This window comes from Eschscholzia californica, unplaced genomic scaffold (genome assembly GCF_041429995.1).
Source record: "Eschscholzia californica isolate CP2 unplaced genomic scaffold, dmEscCali1.0.p SCAF_1, whole genome shotgun sequence".
Taxonomy (NCBI): Eukaryota; Viridiplantae; Streptophyta; class Magnoliopsida; order Ranunculales; family Papaveraceae; genus Eschscholzia; species Eschscholzia californica.
In genome coordinates, this window is record NW_028238198.1 from 15972358 (window position 1) to 15993147 (window position 20790).

Genomic DNA, 20790 nt, shown 5'->3' on the forward strand with positions numbered 1-20790 from the left:
AACTCATTTAAAATAGTTCTAACAACAATGTTCAAACACTTCAGTATTCATTAATGCAAATAGTGTTTGCATAACTCCTTTAAAATAGTTCTAAGCAACAATGTTCAAACACTTCAGTATTCATTAATGCAAATAGTGTTTGCATAACTCCTTTAAAATAGTTCTAGGCAACATTGTTCAAACACTTCAGTTTTCATTAATGCAAATAATGTTTGCATAACTCCTTTAAAATAGTTTTAGGTAACATTGTTCAAACACTTCAGTTTTCATTAATGCAAATAATGTTTGCATAACTCTTTTAAAATAGTTCTAGGCAACATTGTTCAAATACTTCAGTTTTCATTAATGCAAATAATGTTTGCATAACTCCTTTAAAATAGTTCTAAGCAACATTGTTCAAACACTTCAGTTCTACCACTGCAAACAGTAAATAGTGTTTGGAAAATCCACTTAAAATAGCACAAACAATAAAATGTTTCTAAACCAATTGATTGCAGTTTTATTAATGCAAATAGTGTTAGCAAAGGGTTTGTAAACTCTAGTTGCAGATCTATTTTTGCAAATCATGATCTCAAAAACCATTCAAAAATCACGATCAAATATTTTCGGTTTACAAACCCTATTTGCAGATCTACAACTGCAAATAGGGTTTGCTAGTCATAGATATATTAGGTTTTAAAGACATTAGGTAAATCTGCTACTTTAAAAGTTGTTTGTAAACAAAATTCATAAACACAAAATCAAATTAATAGGGTTTACAAATCTAAAGAAATCGGAACAGAAAATTGGATAGAACCAAAAGAAATCGAAACATTTAGTGAAGATATACTTACTTTAGTGTTAATTTAGTCGATTGTAGAGAAATTATAATCTTTAGAAACCCTAAAATTCGAGGAAGAATGAATCGCGAGGGAAAGAAGAGAGATTTGATTTTTTTATTTCTGAAAATCCCTTTATATATGTTGGATAGGCACGTCATTTCCAAATTTGTTAAGGGCAAGGATGACAATTCAGAATTTCGAGACACTCTCGGGATCTTTTTGACCTCTTTGATAATTTCCAAATGTTAGGTGTCTTTCCAACTATTTTGCATATTTTTTTGACCTAAATAGTTATTACCTCTTTTGTGGGTGCACGAAAAACGTGTAAAATCTTGTGCATGTGCGAAACACACGTGTGAATTTCTTTTCAAATTTTTTTTAAACTCAATTTTTTTATTACGTCTACCCAAAAATCTTTCATGGGACGTTTATTGCCCATCTTGAGAATCCATTATGTGAAGAAGTATAGAGAATAAGAAAATTATGCAAGGGAGCGAAAGAAAATAAGAGATATAAGAGTGCAATTTGGTTATGAGGGTTGGTTCCCTACTTGTACCGTTGGACGAGCCCAAATGGTCGATCCAACGACTAGACATGACCCAACATATGACCGTTGGGGTTCCCAACGACCATATGCAAACTGCTCCAAAATAGGCCCAGTCGACTCTATAGCGAGAGTTGATTGAGATTTTCTTTGAATGTGAGCCTAATCTCAGAGCCAAAATTCCTAATTACTATAATGAAAGTGGATGGAGATGGAGAGATGAGGAGTAAGGCAATAAATAAGGCAGAGAGGTCCACTCAATCTCATCAGAAGACACAAGAAGGAAGACAGGCTCTCACTCTCTCTCCTCCCAATCATCTATGTTATCTACAAAAACAAGAATGAAACCAGAACTGACGTTATGAACTGACACGTGGCAGATAGCCAATCCCGAGTATGTGGCCGTTACAATTCGTAAGCTAATCCTCCTGATACTACTATTGGGTAGCAGTACATTGCCATTTACTAACTACTACTCTTCTTCACATTTCCCCATCACTCACCCCTTTATTATCTTATCTCTTTCTATATAACCTCCAATATATTCTTCTTTTACTCTCTCTCTCTCTCTCTCTAGTTGCTCTCTAATTTGATCATCATCGTGATCCATGGCTTCTTCTTTCTCTACCATTGGAGCTGTTAATAGAGCACCGGTACTTTTTCTTTTCCTCCGCCCCCAACTCTTCTTTTTATTTCCAAAATTCTCTTTCGTCATAAAAAAAAAAAATCTTGCATGCATCTAATTATTGTGTCTACTACATGTTTGGTTAGAGAATTAATTACTGTGTTTTTCTTCAATCCACTACTACTTTAAACATTATTTCTTCTGTTTTAATTTGGTGGGTATTTCAATGGTTAATTAGAACTTCAAAGTCTGATCAGTATGTCAACTTAGAAGTGAGAGTTGTCATTTTTGTTAAAGCTCATTAATTGACCTTGAAAACCGGCCTAAGGGTACTAAGTACTGACAATATTCCCACATGGGGAAACGGTAATTCAGTAACCGAGAATACCTAATGTCTAGGTCCTCTCTATTCATTACCAATTAGACCAGGTTAATTAGACCTCCAAAGTCCGATCAGAGTCCTCATTTCTGTTGAAGTCCATTGGCCCTAATTCACCTTGACAACCGGCTTGCAAGGAAAAGACTTTCAAAGTTTATCTACTTTGCAAATTCTAATGCCCAGTTATATCGGGTATTATTAAGACCTCTCCTCAACGCCAGGCCCGAAGTCACTCGACACTCCCCCTCCACAGTCCACACTAGTCTAAGGTTACCAAGTTCTGAGAGTAATCCCGCATGGGGAAAAGGTAATCTAGTAACCGCGAACAAATGCCCACGTCTTCTCCACGCATTGCGGATTAGTTTTGAGTTAGATAACCATAAACTTAAGAAATTTTCGATTCGTATACTAGTTCTTCCGTTTATATTCGCTACTTCAGTTTGATAAGCTTTGGTGGATGTGGTGTCTTAGCATCTTCAATACTTAGATCTCCAGACCTGTGATTACAGAGTTAACATTGTTAAAGTAAACACTTTTTGGGCTCGTTTGTTGTATAAAGAAGGAATTTTGTTTGATGCAGTTAAGCTTGCCAAGTCCTGGTGCGAGAGCTTCAATACCGAGCTCTACTTTTTTGGGAAGCAACTTAAAGAAGGTCTCCTCTGGGTTTACCCAACAAAGAGTTTCATCTAGAAACTTCAAAGTTTGTGCTGAAAAGAAAGAAATCGACGAAAGCCAACAGACCGACAAGGACAGATGGAAGGGTCTAGCCTATGACATATCCGACGACCAACAAGACATCACGAGAGGGAAGGGAATGGTCGACTCCCTCTTTCAAGCTCCTCAGAATGACGGAACTCACTTCGCTGTCATGAGTTCTTATGAATACCTCAGCACTGGACTTCGCCAGTACGGATTTTGCTAAAACCATAACATAACTTTTGTTTCTTTTGAAATAATGAAGGAAATCTAACACAATTGTTTCGGAAAAACTTTAATACAGGTTTGTGAAGAGGTATCAACCTCTGACAATGATGATCTCGGTTGAGGCCGAGAGATAGAGAGATCGAGTGAGAGAGAGAGCTCGTCTCGGTTGAGGCCGAGAGATAGAGTGATCGAGTGAGGGAGAGAGCTTGACTCGGTTGGAAGCCGAGAGTGAGAGAGATAGAGAAATCGTGAAGGAGAGATAGAGATGGAAGAGATCAAGTACAAAGAGTTGGTTAGTTACAGTTAACAATTGTATTCTCTTTGTATTGATGATTAATGAAGTTTACACAAGTAGTATATATAGGGTTTACAATGAATATAGGGTTTCCTATTCTAAATATATTGTTTCTATGACTAAAGATACTAAGAATATATATTATGGAAGTTTCCATTATGTACACAAGATAGCCCACTCGGTTGGCCGAGTGGACTTGGGGCGGTATCCCCTAATACTCCCCCTCAAGTTGGAGCAGTAATCGAAGTAATGCCCAACTTGCCAATAATAGTCTTGAATGAGTCAGCTCCTAAAGGTTTTGTGAATATGTCGGCAAGCTGATTGTCTGAAGATGTGAAGCGTGTGGCAATTATATTATCTTTGATCTTCTCGCGAACAATGTGGCAGTCGATTTCGATGTGCTTGGTGCGTTCATGGAAGACCGGATTGTCTGCAATGTGGAGGGCCGCCCGATTGTCACAGTAAACTGTCATCGGGCTAGAATGGTCGATGCCAAAATCGAGTAAGAGATATTTGAGCCATTGGAGCTCACAAGTGAGAAAGGCGAGAGCACGATATTCTGCTTCAGCAGAAGATTTAGCAACCGTATGTTGCTTCTTGGATTTCCATGATAATGGACTTGAACCAAGCATGGTAAAGTAGCCGGTGGTAGAGCGGCGAGTAGTTGGGCAACCAGCCCAATCAGAATCACAGTAGCCTGTGATGTGAAGAGAGCTGTCAGCGGATAAAAAGATTCCATTATTGAGGGAACCTTTTAGATAACGGACCACACGATGAGCAGCATCTAAGTGGACTTGACTTGGAGTCTGCATAAATTGACTCAAATTATTTACCGCATAGGAGATATCGGGCCGTGTAACGGTGAGATAGATGAGTCGACCGATTAGTCGACGGTAGACTGAAGGATCCTTTAAAGGAACTCCATCAGTGGGACTTAGACGCAATTTTTGTTCCATAGGAAAATCCGAGGGACGAGAAGCGGTGAGTCCGGAATCTTTGATAATGTCAAGGGCATATTTGCGTTGACCAAGAAATATGCCTTTGGAAGAACGGGAAACTTCGATACCGAGGAAGTATTGTAATCGTCCCAAATCCTTGAGGGAGAATGTATGGTCAAGGAAGGACTTGAGTTTGGAAATGGCGACTTCGTTATTTCCTGTAATGATGATGTCGTCGACGTAGACGAGAACGAATATTTGCGTGGATTTCGAAGAATATGTGAATAGGGAGTAATCACTTTTGGATTGAGAAAAGCCTCTATCTAAGAGGACTGAGGAAAATTTGGAAAACCATTGTCTAGATGCCTGTTTAAGGCCATAGAGCGATTTTTGTAGACGACAGACTTTGGACTCCCCCTGAGTGGAGAATCCGGGAGGAAGTTTCATATAGACCTCTTCATTCAAGTCACCCTGAAGGAAGGCATTATTGACATCAAGTTGGTGGAGTGACCACCCTTTGATGGCTGCAATGGAAAGAAAGACCCGAACAGTTGCTAGCTTAGCTACCGGGGCAAATGTATCGGTATAGTCTAAGCCTTCAACTTGAGTGTAGCCTTTGGCGACAAGGCGAGCCTTAAAGCGCTCGATAGAGCCATCAGACTTGAATTTTACTTTATATACCCATTTGCAACCAATTGGGCGTTTTCCTGGGGGTAAGGGGACGATGGACCATGTATTGTTAGCTTCCAAAGCGGAGATTTCTTTGGACATAGCTTCTCGCCAATGAGGAGATTTCATGGCTTGAGTGAAAGAAGTAGGTTCAACCGTGGATAAGACGGAAGAGAGAAAAATTTGATGAGACGTTGAGAAAGAATTGATAGAAAAATAGTTCTCGATTGGATACTTGATGTTGACGGATGGAGTGGAACAAACATAGTCCTTTAAATGTCTTGGCGGACGATGTTGACGGGTAGGTCGTTCCACGATGATGGGAGATGGTTCGGCGACCTCTACTGGTGCGTCCGGTGTAGCCGATGGAGTCTCGCGTTGAATCGAGACTCCCGGTGTAGCCGATGAAGTCTCGGTTTGAGCCGAGGGAGATGAATCGGGTGGTGCTATAGGCACCACCGTAGGGTTTGACGACGGAGGTGATGAAGTCACCTCTGTCGGTTGGCCGATCGGGGAATTGGAATCGGTAGTCACCGATGGGACCGAAGGCGGGATAGCCGGAAATGTGAACGAACCATCGTCCGGAATGGAGATGAAGTGACGAAGTGAATCGGTGGACGGTGAGAGGGAGGTTAATGGCCGAGACATCGGAAATCTTGTTTCATGAAATACGACATCCCGAGATGTATAAATTCGACGAGAATGAAGGTCATATATACGGTATCCCTTTTGACCATTAGGGTAACCAAGAAATATACCGGCGGAAGCACGGGGATCCATTTTTGTTTTGACTAACGGGATACGGGCATAACAGAGACACCCAAACACACGTAAGTGTGAAAGATCGGGTGGAGAACCCATTAAGACTTCATGTGGGGAAAGGCCACGAAGAATTGGAGTAGGCAGTTTATTGATTAAATAGACTGCAGTTAAGACACACTCTCCCCAAAAAGAGAGAGGGAGATGAGCCTGTAAACGGATCGAACGAGCCACTTCAAGAATGTGGCGGTGTTTTCTTTCCACCACCCCATTTTGTTGAGGTGTATGGGTACAACTTCTTTGGTGAATAACTCCTTTGGAAAGGAACCAAGATTGTAAGTGATTATTCATGAATTCAGTACCGTTATCTGAACGGAAAACTTTGATTTTAGTGTTAAATTGAGTGGAGACGTAATTGAAAAAATTTGATATTATTTTGAATGTGTCGGATTTTGAACACATGAGAAAAATCCACGTACAACGAGAGAAATCGTCTACGAGGGTAAGAAAATATCGACAACCGTTAGTGGAGGGAACCGGAAAAGGTCCCCAAACATCGGCATGAATTAAATCAAAAGAATTAGCGGAAGTTGAATTATGAGATGGAAACGGTAAACGGGTTTGTTTAGAACGGGGACAAACATCGCACGGCACTTTATTATTAATATTAATAGAATTCATACATGGAATGCGAGAAATAAAATATTGAAGACGAGACATAGATGGGTGGCCAAGACGCCAATGCCATAAATTAGATGAAATACTACTAGGACTACTATCCAAACTAGTAATTGAAAAAACTGGACGCTCCGTGCGAAGAAAATAGAGATCGTCGTGAAGACTACCATGCCCAATCGTTTTCCTCGTCCTTTTGTCCTGAAAGATACATAAGTCGGAGTCAAATAAGATGGTGCATTGGAGAGATTTAGATAGTTGAGAAATTGAGATAAGATTGACTTGAAAAGATGGGATATGTAATACATCTTGTAAATATAAATCATTAGAGAAAAAAATTGATCCTATATGGAGAACACGGACTCGAGAACCATCCGGTAATCTAACAAAAAGGTTAGGAGGAGCGCTTGAATACGTAGAAAAACGAGTAAGTGTCGAACATATGTGTTTTGCGGCACCGGAGTCGATAACCCAAGGAGGAGAAAAGGAAGAAGAAAACGTACCCGTGAGATTAATTCGAGGAGAGTCGAATGGATTAGCCGATTGCTTTTGTTGATCCAAGAGAGCAATGAGCGATTTGAATTGATCGGCGGTGAGAGAGGAGACGTTTGGAGTCGAGTTGCCGGATTGGTCTTGAACGGCGGCGGCTAGAGGACCCGTTCGGTTTCGGGTACGAGGACGATCACCGGATTGAGGTGGATAACCATGGAGTTGATAACATGTTGATATAGTATGTCCATGGATTTTGCAATGATCACAAAACGGGCGAGGACGTTTTGGGCGTTGTTTATCCGATCGATCAAAAGAGGAACGTCCATTGTCATGGGAGCCGACGGCAAGAGTAGCAGCTTCATTGTTGTTAATGGTGTTCAATAAACTTTGCTGAATTTCTTCTTGCTTAACAAGGGAATGAATACGAAGGATGGATGGAAAAGGGTCCATTAATAAGATTTGGCTTCGAATAGCCGAAAACCGGTCGTCAAGACCTTGAAGGAATTCCATAGCTCTATCTTGATTTGTACGATCAAGAAGAGATCTTGCATGTCCGCAAATACATGATTCAGTAGTCATGAGAGAATTCAATTCATCTTGGAGAGATTTTAGATTAGTGAAATAAGTGGAGACATCGGAACCACTTTGCTTGAGTGAGGAAATAGCCCGTTTGAGTTGAAAAACCTTCGGAGCATTGGTTTGATAGAACCGGTCATGGAGATCTTTCCAAACATCATAAGCATTGTCATCATAAAGAATTGATGAACGAAGAGAAGGGTCAACGGAGTTGACGAGCCAACTTGAAACTAAGTCGTTGCAACGACTCCAAACATGTAAATCAATAGGATCGGTAGGTTTGGGGATAGTTCCATCAACAAAACCTAACTTGTCCTTTGCCCGAAGAGCCTTGATCATTCCTCGAGACCATGAAGAATAGTTATCACCCGTAAGAAGTGGTGTGATAAGGACAGTAGTAGGAGAATCCGAATGGTGAACATCGAATGGACCACCAGGAATTGGTTGAGAATTAACAACGGTTTCAGAATCGTTGGTAGACATGATAAAAAAAAAAAATAACTAGCTCTTATACCATGTGAAGAGGTATCAACCTCTGACAATGATGATCTCGGTTGAGGCCGAGAGATAGAGAGATCGAGTGAGAGAGAGAGCTCGTCTCGGTTGAGGCCGAGAGATAGAGTGATCGAGTGAGGGAGAGAGCTTGACTCGGTTGGAAGCCGAGAGTGAGAGAGATAGAGAAATCGTGAAGGAGAGATAGAGATGGAAGAGATCAAGTACAAAGAGTTGGTTAGTTACAGTTAACAATTGTATTCTCTTTGTATTGATGATTAATGAAGTTTACACAAGTAGTATATATAGGGTTTACAATGAATATAGGGTTTCCTATTCTAAATATATTGTTTCTATGACTAAAGATACTAAGAATATATATTATGGAAGTTTCCATTATGTACACAAGATAGCCCACTCGGTTGGCCGAGTGGACTTGGGGCGGTATCCCCTAATAAGGTTCGACATGGATAACACCAAGGACGGATTCTACATCGCTCCCGCTTTCATGGACAAGCTTGTTGTTCACGTAACCAAGAACTTCATGACTTTGCCCAACATCAAGGTATATTAACTGCATTGTGCTACTGCCACTGTTTCTTGTTTAGGAAGAAATTTTGATTTAGTTCTAAACACATTACAAAAACTTGATTGCTTATGTGTATAATCGTTACAGGTTCCGCTTATCTTGGGTATATGGGGAGGAAAGGGTCAAGGAAAATCTTTCCAGTGTGAGCTTGTCTTAGCCAAGATGGGAATCAAGTGAGTCCATCTCCCCCAATTTTAACTGCTTAGACCAAAAGTTCCGAACAACATGATCTAATTAAGTTGTGCTCGTTTGATCAATTTTTCCCCATACTTATCTGATATAATTACCGAATTTGGATACAATTGATAATTGATCTTATGGGAATTGAATTACAGCCCTATCATGATGAGTGCTGGAGAACTTGAAAGTGGAAATGCAGGAGAGCCAGCAAAACTGATCAGGCAACGGTACCGTGAGGCAGCTGATATCATTAAGAAGGGAAAGATGTGTTGCCTTTTCATCAACGATCTTGATGCAGGAGCCGGTAGGATGGGTGGAACCACCCAGTACACGGTTAACAATCAGATGGTTAACGCTACGCTCATGAACATTGCCGATAACCCAACAAATGTTCAGCTTCCAGGAATGTACAATAAAGAGGACAACCCACGTGTTCCAATTATCGTCACTGGTAACGATTTCTCCACATTGTATGCTCCCCTCATCCGTGACGGACGTATGGAGAAGTTCTACTGGGCTCCTACCCGTGATGACCGAGTTGGTGTCTGCAAGGGTATCTTCAGAACTGACAATATTTCTGTGGATGACATTGTCAAGATTGTTGATAGCTTCCCTGGTCAATCAATTGGTAAGACTTCTCTCAATCTCCTGATAAATAACACATTACCTAGCTAAGATGTGACAAAATCAAAAAGCTTGGATCATTATTATTAACATTCAAAATGGTTGTTTCTTTGCAGATTTCTTTGGTGCTCTTAGGGCAAGAGTATACGATGACGAAGTGAGGAAATGGATATCAGGTGTTGGAGTTGAGACGATTGGGAAAAAGCTCGTGAACTCAAAGGACGGACCACCAGTGTTTGAGCAACCAAAGATGACAGTAGAGAAGTTACTTGAGTATGGTAACATGCTTGTTCAAGAACAAGATAATGTGAAGAGAGTCCAATTGGCCGACAAGTACATGAGTGAAGCAGCCCTCGGAGATGCAAACCAAGACTCGATTAAGAGGGGTTCTTTCTATGGTTAGCACCTTTAATCCTAAAATGTTTTGATTGGGAAGAGTTCACTTTATGGTTTCTGATTACTGTTTCGATGCAGGCAAAGCAGCTCAGCAAGTGGCTGTTCCTGTCCCCGAAGGTTGCACTGATCCATCTGCGAAAAACTTCGACCCAACGGCCAGAAGTGACGATGGAACCTGCCTATATGAGCTCTAAATTTCTGCTAAGCTCATAAGCGAGGAGCCTTAGGATGGAGACCTTTATACTGTATGAATTGGATTGAATAGTTTGTGAGATTATTGCTATGCGAACCTCTACACTTTTGAATTTTTATGTATTTTACGTGCAATTGATGAAAAAAGGGACTCCGTTTTATGATCAACCCTGCCACATTATTTCCACCATATAATGGATTTTGAAGTAAGAAACCAAATTTGATAATGCATTCTGACTATAATTCGTTTTAACCCATGCCTATTCGTTTTAACCCATGTTTAGATGCTATCTTTAATCCTCCGTCAAGCCATTGCATCTCATGAAGAATTGAAGAACTAGAGAAATTACTATCGTCAATAGCTGTTTCGAGGGTCTATTGTTCTATAATTGTTATGTGTTATAGTCGTTACAAACAATGGCCTCGAATGCAAACATCTTCTCTAATGATTCCAAGATGTCAAAGATATACAACGGCAGACTGGAAGATTATTCAATCATATATGATAGATAAAAGGTTTAAATGTAAAATATATACCAATGTCTAGATTATTATCATGTCAATGTAGTTATTTGAATAGGTGTCAAGATAAATCAAATTCAACCTAGAAAACATACACATAATTAAATTTAGACAACTCAATGAAATCAACGGGCACCAGATAGGAGTGAGTCGGCAGCTGGTGAAGATGATCCTGTGAATGCCTCGCTTATAGACGAAGGGTAAGAGAAGGTGTAATCTTCAAAGGCTCCTCCATATGGCACATTGATACTATCGCTCGAATCAACAGGCCACAACTCTGTCGGTGGTAGCGACAAATCTCCTTCCAAGTATTGCACAACTTGTTTAATGGTGGGCCTAGCCGCTGGAACATTATGACAACAAAGCAAGCCCAGCTTCAGAACCAACTCCATCTCTTCAACCACATATTCACCTCTCAATTTTGGATCACTTGTTTCTAAAATGACACCTTTACTCCAACAAAAGAACACCCAATCAACTAGTATTTGACCCTCTTCTGTCTCAGTGTTGTATAACTCTGTAGGTCTCTTTCCACAGGCAACTTCAAGTAAGAAAACCCCAAATGCAAAGACATCGGTGCTTGTCGTCGCCTTCCCAGTTCTAGCCAGCTCTGGTGCTATAAAACCAAATGTCCCAACCAAATTGGTTGTTTGAGGAATGGTCCCACGATCGTACAGTCTTGCCAAACCAAAATCACCCAATTTTGCATTCATTTCACCATCTAATAGAACGTTACTGGCCTTGATGTCTCTGTGAATCACAACCTGTTCCCACCCTTCATGCAGATAAATTAATCCACTTGCCACATCTTTGATGATTTTAAATCTTTGGTTCCAATTTAGTGTCGATGATGCGTTCATTCCACGGCCGAAGAGGAACTTGTCTAGACTTCCGTTAGGCATGTAATCATAGATCAAAAGTAACTCTCTTTTAAGTCTGCAATAGCCTAAGAGTTGTACCAAGTTTTTGTGCCTAAGTTGGCCGATACTAACAATCTCCGCTATAAATTCCCTTATGCCTTGTCTTGAATCATGGGAAACTCTCTTAACGGCAACTTCGAGTTTAGAAGTAGGTAACACACCTTTGTAGACCTTACCAAAGCCACCAACACCAAGAAGCTCTTTCTCTCTAAACCCCTCTGTAGCAATGTATAGATCTTCATATTTGAATCTTTGACTACCATAGCTGAGTTCCCAATCTTCCACAATATCGGCAAACCTCCTTTTCCTCCTTATGATGAAAAGCATGACAAAGATCAGTGTTAACACCAGAACTGGGGCAAATATAGTTAACCCATATATCAAAATCTTGGATTTCTTATTTGGTCCTATTTGAGGTAGCTTAGGTAGTCGTGAGAGGTCGAGTTCTTGAGCTCTCCCATTCATCTTAAAGCTCCATCCTAATACATAATGTGATGTCAAAAACGCTCCAGTTGCTGCCGAGAAGCCCACGTACATAGTATCTAAGATGATAGTTGAAAGATCTTGGGACAAGGACAGAAGTGGAAAATCTGGTTTACCTATGTTGATTGGAGCTATCGTCACATTAAGTTGCTTTTCTACCCCATCATAATCTACCCAAACTTGCATGGGTTGTCCAGCTGTTAGGCTTAAGTTCCTGAAACCACCATCTTTTCTACTAAAGTACTTGGCTGGAGAGGATTGAACAGACTTGAGATCATTGATATCGATACCAACATGGTTATTATCAACATCGTGCAACTCAGGGTTGTGGACAGTATCTAGCTCCACTGCAACGACATGGTTTGAAGGATTGCCATTGTTTGATTCATTGAATAAGCCTAGATATTGGCTTGGTAAAGGTCCTGGTTGAGCCTCCCTATGAGGTGAAAGAACAAAGGCTATACCATGACTAACTAAATCGTAATATCTAGAGGTCATGGCCAAAACAAAAGTAGTAGAGAAAGAGATAGTAGTTCTGTTAGTAGTGTTACCATTTGGTGTTGGTGATGAATTGTTGATCTTGAATTTAAGCGGATGGGAGTAGAAGGCGCGACCTACTACTTGTGTGGTGTCATTGGTTAATCTCAACAAACCATTTTGTGTGATATAAGATACTTCATTAATACTCAAATTAGCTGCATCTCGGAAACCATTGTAGACAAAACCAGATTCATATTCGGATGAGCCTCTGACACTTATCTCAGGAATCAACAACCCCAATGAAAGCTTGAATAATAACAATAATATGGTCGGATTCTTCATTAATGCACCAAATTAATCTGAAACTGTGAACTTATGTTTTATCAGAACTCGGACGAAAAGAGAAATGGATTGAAAGGGTCTAGCAGAATGCAAGAATGTCTTCTTAGAGGCTATAGAATGAATAAATGTAGTATTTTCAACTTCTTGACTGGATACAAATATATAATGTGACCAAATTAACATCACCAGATCAGTCAATTCAGACCAGATAGTTGACAGACCAGTCAATTCAACATGTTTGGTAATTAAATTCAAGTTTTTCTTCTGATGTGGTGTGCTAGTATGGCCCATAATCAAAGTCAGATGTGGTGTGCTAGTAATAGAGATGATAGAGAGAGATGATGTAAAGAGGGTGTAATGATGATGTAAAGGGAGTGTAACTCGGCTAAGTAAGAGAGTGCCTCTAACGAGGGGTAATTTCGTCTTTTCAGCTGAAGAGAAAGTTTGTTATAACAAACTTTCCCTCCAACTCTTTCTCTCTCTACTCGAACTATATAAACTCAAATGTATTGAGATTGATGATATAATAAACACAACTTCTAAACTCAATCTCTCTCTCTCTCCTAAACTCTCTTATCCTCACATGGTATCAGAGCTCTAGGGTTTCTTCGAACCTAACAATGGAGGAAACAAGCTCACACTCAAATCCTTCTTCATCTTCCAATTCAAGTCATCTTCCTTCCTTTAATGTCACAAATTTCATAGCAGAGAAGCTAGATGAAACAAATTTCTTGCTTTGGAGAGATCAATTCGAAACCATTTTGATTAGTAATGATCTAATTGGCTATGTCGATGGATCTATAACTGAACCAGAAGCTTCGATCTATGAAAATGATAGAGAGATTCTAAATCCAGCTTATCAGATCTGGAGAAAACAAGATAACTTTGTTAAATCGTGTCTCAAAGCTACATTTTCTAGATCTGTTTCATCAGATGTACTCGGATTAAAGACTTCTCAACAAATTTGGGAGTATTTGAATACAGTTTATGCAGAAGAATTCGAGGCTAAGCAAGATCTCCTTCGAAGAGAGATTCAAAATACAAGGAAAGGATCAGCTACAATCAGTGAGTATTTACGAAAAATTAAATCCTTATCTGATTCCTTAATTGCTGTTAATGATAAGATTTCTGAGAAAGAGATAATTAGAATTGTTCTAGCTGGATTAGGAAAGGATTATAGTCAATTTATTGTTGCTATTGATAATAGAACAACTAGAATAAACTTTCCTGAACTTAGATCTCGTCTTCTCCATCATGAGGAATGGCTATCTGCTCAAGAGAAGTTTGATGAACAATCTGCCTATTATGTGAAGAACACAGACTATCATAAACCATCCACATATAATCAAAAGAACAATTATAACCAAAACAAGTCAAATTACTCAAAACCAGGCTATACCAGATATAATTCAGACAGATCTCACACAACAAATCAAGTAAAACAGAGAAATTCTTCTCAAACAAAGCCTCAAACATCTGAATCACAACATCCACTACATAACCAAAAAGCTGAGAATTTTGATTTCTCTAGCATTCCTTGTGGAATATGTCACAAATGGGGTCATAAGGCTAGCAAGTGTAGATTTCGTTATGCTCCTTCTAGACCTTCAGACTCACCATCATTTGCTGGACTTCATATTGGAGAATCATCAAAATCTCCTCAAATTGATGGTGATTCTGAACCATCTCAAGAGGAGTGTCATATTGCTGTTCTTGAAGAAGGCTTCACTGCTAGCCTACTCTCTTCACCTAACTCAAAGTCCTGGATAGCAGACACAGGAGCATCAAGTCATATGACACATGACTCAAAGGTACTTACACACTCTACTCCTTATCTTGGTAATGAATCAGTGATGGTTGGTAGTGGTAACACCATTAGTATTACTAGTACTGGTAGCTCCAAAATGATGTCTGCCTCACAAGAATTTGATCTTCATGACATATTGCTTGTACCAAGTATTAGGAAGAACCTACTGTCCATTTCAAAATTCACTAAAGACAATGATTGCTCAGTAGAATTCTTTCCTTGGGGTTATAATATCAAGGACTTAGCTTCTCAATCTACATTGTTAGAAGGACCAATGGTCAATAATCTTTACCCTATTGAGTTTACACCATGGCCTATCAACCAAATTGAGGCTTTATCAGCTAATTTAGTAGCTTCTCCATCTTTGTGGCATCAAAGATTGGGGCACACTGCTCATGGTGTTCTTGAAACTTTACATAAGTCACACCTTATTCAACTTACATCTGAAGACACATCTAAGCTATGTGACTCATGCCTTTTGGGCAAAAGCAAGTGTCTGCCATTTGAGCCATCTTCTAGTGTGACTTCAGCTCCTCTTCATTTAGTCCATTGTGACATATGGGGGCCTTCTCCTATACCATCAGTCACTGGATTTCGATATTATGTTCTATTCTTGGATGACTATAGTCGATTTTTGTGGATTTACCCATTAAAATACAAAAGTGACAGCTTAGCCTGCTTCAAGAAGTTCAAAATTGTCACTGAAAACTTGTTATCTACAAAGATTAAGCTTTTTCAGACTGATGGTGCTCCAGAACTTACAAAAGGTGAGTTCAAGAGGTTTCTTGATGAGTCAGGTATTACATTAAGAATCTCTTGCCCATATACTCCTCAGCAGAATGGGAAAGCTGAGAGAAGAAACAGACAAATCACAGAGATAGGAAATACTTTGTGCTTTCAAGCTTCCATTCCTAAAGAATATTGGTTTGATGCTTTTGACTATGCTACTTATATCATTAACAGATTGCCTACTAAGATTCTAGATGGTAAATCACCATTTGAGGTTCTTTTTGATAAAGTACCTGATTATTCTGCTATAAAGGTATTTGGCTCAGCTTGTTACCCTCATTTGGGAGCAATAAGAAAGGACAAGCTCAGTCCTAAGTCTGTGAGGTGTGCTTTCCTTGGGTTTAGCCCTCTTTACAAAGGATATAGGTGCCTTGATGTTCATTCTGGAAAATTCTATGTCTCTAGACATGTTGTGTTTGATGAGGGTTCCTTTCCTTTTGAGGACTTTAGTCTCCTCTCTTCAGGTACACCTCCATCTGCACCTTCTTCTAATCAGGTTGTACTTCCTATCCCTTCTCAAAATATTTCTACATTACCTCAGCTACCTTCTATTCCTACTACCAATGATGTCTCTTTTGAGGATTCTATTCACACAAATGGAGAATCGAGTTCATCCACTTCACTACCTGTTTCTGCCCCTCTTGCTCCTCAACCTGTCCATCATATGACCACAAGAGCAAGAGCTGGTATTCATAGATCCAAACTTCTTCCTGAATTTGTATCTCATCACACAGTGTGTCACCCACTTCCACAAGCTTATGTTACACTTTTACAACATTCTATTGATCCCACCTCTTACACTCAGGCTTTTAAGTTTCCTGAGTGGTGTCAAGCAATGAATGAAGAGATAAAAGCTTTACATAAGAATCACACTTGGTCCCTTGTTCCTGCTCTTCCTTCTATGAATGTGTTGGGGTGTAAGTGGGTCTTTAAGACAAAATTGAAGGCTGATGGGTCTGTAGAAAGGTATAAAGCCAGACTTGTGGCTAAGGGATTTCATCAAGTAGATGGTTTGGACTATACTGAAACTTTTAGTCCTGTGGTGAAAGCTACAACAATTCGAGTTGTTCTCACTGTTGCTGTTTCCAACTCTTGGTCTATAAAACAGCTAGATGTTTCGAATGCCTTCCTTCATGGCATTTTAGAAGAAGAGGTGTATATGAAGCAACCACCTGGTTTCTCTGATCCTATGCTCAAGGATCATGTGTGTCTTCTTCATAAAAGCTTATATGGCCTTAAACAAGCACCTAGAGCTTGGTTCACTAGGTTTGCTGGTTTTCTACTTGATTATGGGTTTCAAAAGAGTCTCACTGATCACTCCATGTTTGTGTATACAGTTGGTGATGACACAATGGTTCTTCTCCTCTATGTTGATGATATTATACTCACAGGGTCATCTCCTTCTCTTCTTACAACTCTGGTTTCTCAACTTAGTTTGGAGTTCTCTATGAAGGACCTAGGAGCACTTCATTACTTCTTGGGTATTGAGGTTCACTCTGAAAAATCAACTGGTGGTTTGCTACTTACACAAACCAAGTACACTCTTGAGCTATTACAGAAGGCTGGGTTGCTTGAGAGCAAACCCATCTCTACTCCAGTCCCTTTTGGCCAAAGAATGTCTGCACTTGATGGTGAATTGCTTGAAGATCCTTTATTATATAGAAGTCTTGTGGGAGGCCTACAGTATTTGACAACCACTCGGCCTGACATTGCATTTGGGGTAAATTATGTTGCTCAATTCATGGCTGCACCTAGAACTTCTCATTTTCAAATGGTGAAACGTATCTTGAGATACTTAAAAGGTACTATTGGGTCTGGAATCACCATCAAGCCTGGAAATTTATCTTCTCTTTGTGCATATAGTGATTCAGATTGGGCTGGTTGCCCTGATTCTCGTCGATCAACTGCTGGGTATGCTGTGTTTCTTGGCTCCACATTGGTTGCCTGGTCTTCTAAGAAGCAACCAACTGTGGCTCGATCGAGCACAGAGGCTGAGTACAAGGCAATGGCCAATGCCACTTCTGAGTTGCTTTGGATCTCCTATGTCATGGATGAATTGGGTTACTCGATTACTCATCCTTTTCTTTTGCTCTGTGATAATATGGGTGCCAAGCACTTGGCTGCTAATCCAATCTTCCATGCTCGCACCAAACATGTTGAAATTGACTATCACTTCATTCGGGAGCTTGTGACTTCAGGCATTCTAAGGATTGATCATGTGTCGTCTTCATCCCAGCTTGCAGATGTGTTTACAAAAGGCTTGGCTAATCCTCTCTTCACTTCTCTCTTATCCGATCTGATGTCTCTTATTCAGATTGAGGGGGAGTAATAGAGATGATAGAGAGAGATGATGTAAAGAGGGTGTAATGATGATGTAAAGGGAGTGTAACTCGGCTAAGTAAGAGAGTGCCTCTAACGAGGGGTAATTTCGTCTTTTCAGCTGAAGAGAAAGTTTGTTATAACAAACTTTCCCTCCAACTCTTTCTCTCTCTACTCGAACTATATAAACTCAAATGTATTGAGATTGATGATATAATAAACACAACTTCTAAACTCAATCTCTCTCTCTCTCCTAAACTCTCTTATCCTCACAGCTAGTATGGCCCATAATTCAAGTGAAAAGAAACCTGACTTCCTTGAATCACTAAGTTACAAAGATGTTGGTTATGCGAGTAGTGTTGCTCTTTTTTCTCATTTTTTTTAGCTTTCCAACATCATTATCTTTATATAATCGCCAAAATCACCAGATTAGGTGACTTTGGTCTACCGAGAGGTCTAAGACTGTATGACCGTGAAACTCATACTCTGACAACCGGTTTGGTTGGACCATTAGGCTATCTAGCATCAGAGCTACCACAAGCACCGATATTTTTGAGTTCGGGCCACTCTTGGTTGAAGTAGCATGTGGGAGGAGACCCATAGAGGCACCTAAATCTAGGACAGGAGAGGGTCTAAATTTGAGAGGTGAATATGTGGAAGAAATAGAGGTGTGGCCCATTGACATGAGTAATAGTATATCTGTAAATTTGAGAGGAGACTATGAAGGTATTGGCTCATCCTACGCTTGTGATGAAGATAAGGCGTCCACTCTATCATCGTCATCCATGGCCGAATCAGTCCTCTGTCACGATCGTCGATGTCAGTTTCTTTAGTCTATTCGAGTTAGTTGATTAAGGGCTGGTGAGCTTTCCTTTTCTTTTTTTAACTTAACCTGTTTGGGTCAATGCAGGAAAATATGGTTTTGAAAAAGAATTGTTGTTCCTTCCCATTGTAACACATATAAGCTTCTCTAAAGAAATGTGGTATTTATTTCCTTCCCGAGTCAATAGATTGTATAGCAATTATTTTCTTTAGTATTATATTATTATACAAATCATATTATCATCTATATCAACAAGTCTATTCTCACACAGTTGTCGGCGGAAATGAAAAGACTTGTGAACCAATGATTGGAATACACAACTTTAGGTGAATCAACCTAGAGTCTTGAGATGGAGACAAGAGTGGAACATCTGGTTTATCTGTGTAAATTGGAACATGTATGAGATGAAGTCAACATGTAGTTATTTGGGCTTGATAGAGCTAACTTCCTTCCAAGTTACTCAAGCTAGGCTTGAGTTCTAGTAAGTGGGAATATGTTATGTTGTTGTACCGTTTCACAACTTGATAGTCCCACATCCATCAAGTGAAATAAAAAGCTATATAGAGTTGTTGTACAAAAAAAGGTGGATGAGTGACTTTAAAACATACTTACCTGGACGGGGTCAATGGTTGATCAAGAAGGACCATGGCCTAGGTTAGTGACCTCCATTGCACTTAGGAGGGGCACTCGCCTAAGATCTGCCCAAGTAGTGGAGTCTACGTCATAATTTGTGATAGAGGGGGTACGCGTTCGCGCGGCCCCTGCCAATTTTATGTTTAATGTTTGAAATGGTTGAAGCCCATATAGATTACATTTGTAATATTTTCCTCCGGATGAAACAAACTTGCTATCCTCTTTTTGTGTTTACAACAATTGCAATCCCTCTGATGGTAGAAGATCAGTATCTTGTTTTAGTATTTTCACAACAATTGCAATCGCTCTGTATGGTTGTTCTTCATGAATCTAATGAATTGAATTGATGTAATCTCCTTAGTTTTAGCGGTCTATCCATATCCTCTTTGAATTTCCAACTTTCGGGTGCGAGCTAAGCATCCCGAGGTTGGCGCATCTCGTTGGGCGTGGAGAAGCATTGGGAACCCCAATTTCTTTCTTCAGAGCAGTTTCTTTTCCTCCCCCCTGCCTCGGCATAGCGCTTCGCTTCTAGTTCTTCGGAAGAATCAAATGACTTCTCCCTTCTTCATTGATCTGGGGGAGAAGGAACCGTCTACCAGTTGGGAAGCTAGACATCAAGTAAGTGGCTTGACGAGGATAACTAAGCTGCACGTCGGAGTTGGTTGCTGGCACAACAGGGCGGTGCCTTATCGCACCGCAGGCGGACGCGCGTAAGCGTTAGTGGTGGTGCTTAGGGATTCCAATGTACTGCGATCCAAGATCAGAACGAGCTTGCCGGCTGCCGGCAGACCACGGCCGTCCTATTCTTGGGTGGGTTAAAATAGTCCCACACAGATCGGTTTGAGCAAGCAAGGGAGTTGGAAACAATTATAAAAACACAAGACAGATAATGAAGAAAGCATACCTTTCTCGGCCTTTTGGCTAAGATCAAGTGTAGTATCTGTTCTTATCAGTTTAATATCTGATATGTGGACCATTGGTTCACACGATATTAAATTAATTTTTTTCATGGGGGAGGGTCCATCACAGTAGCTTGCTGCTGGGGCTCTCGAGTGTCGCCTTTGTGTTGCACTATTGCATTGGCCTGGCACACCCCCTACCAATCGTTAACTAATAAAATTTGTTAGTGCCTTCTGTCTTTCAGTACAGATTACTGAAAGTAGTTTCAGGTAGTCCATCCCTAGTTTTCTTATTCTTCAGGAGATGCAATACCTTGATGCAGTTGCAATACCTTCCAAATTTTTTGAGTTCTTTACCATGACTTTCTTCATCTTTATTGGTAGGTGTTTCACCACTAGAACCGCCTTTTTCAAACAGTCACTTTGCTTTGAAAAGCTTGTTATATAGACCCTATAGCAGCTCGTTGGTTCATCCTATGTTCATGAGAACATAATGTACTCATCAAACCTTCAACTGACACAGTTGAGAGGTACTTTCCTTCCTCAATTGCAGCAACAACACAGTCAAAACGACTTGTCATTGATCTCATGATTTTCTCAATA

General features: G+C 40.0%; 1 protein-coding gene, 2 non-coding genes and 1 pseudogene across 4 annotated transcripts; 3 read left to right on the plus strand and 1 right to left on the minus strand.

Annotated features, from left to right (window-relative positions):
• Positions 1-1281: 1281 nt before the first annotated feature.
• Positions 1282-10338, plus strand: LOC147564527 (ribulose bisphosphate carboxylase/oxygenase activase 2, chloroplastic-like). The gene is made up of 7 exons (XM_086647680.1): positions 1282-2018; positions 2950-3275; positions 8649-8754; positions 8866-8951; positions 9114-9586; positions 9699-9980; positions 10057-10338. Exons 1-7 carry the CDS (start codon positions 1974-1976, stop codon positions 10170-10172), a joined length of 1434 nt encoding a protein of 477 aa, XP_086503806.1. The 5' UTR covers positions 1282-1973; the 3' UTR covers positions 10173-10338.
• A 344-nt stretch (positions 10339-10682) lies between these two features.
• On the minus strand, positions 10683-13013 carry LOC147564528 (L-type lectin-domain containing receptor kinase IV.1 pseudogene; annotated as a pseudogene). The gene has a single exon (XR_015236923.1). The product of XR_015236923.1 is annotated as an L-type lectin-domain containing receptor kinase IV.1 pseudogene (transcript).
• A 6246-nt stretch (positions 13014-19259) lies between these two features.
• Positions 19260-19419, plus strand: LOC147564529 (U1 spliceosomal RNA). The gene has a single exon (XR_015231694.1). It is a non-coding gene; the product is annotated as a U1 spliceosomal RNA (small nuclear RNA).
• Positions 19420-20188: 769 nt separating this feature from the next.
• LOC147564530 (U2 spliceosomal RNA) lies at positions 20189-20386 on the plus strand. Its single transcript, XR_015231573.1, has one exon. It is a non-coding gene; the product is annotated as a U2 spliceosomal RNA (small nuclear RNA).
• Positions 20387-20790: the final 404 nt, after the last annotated feature.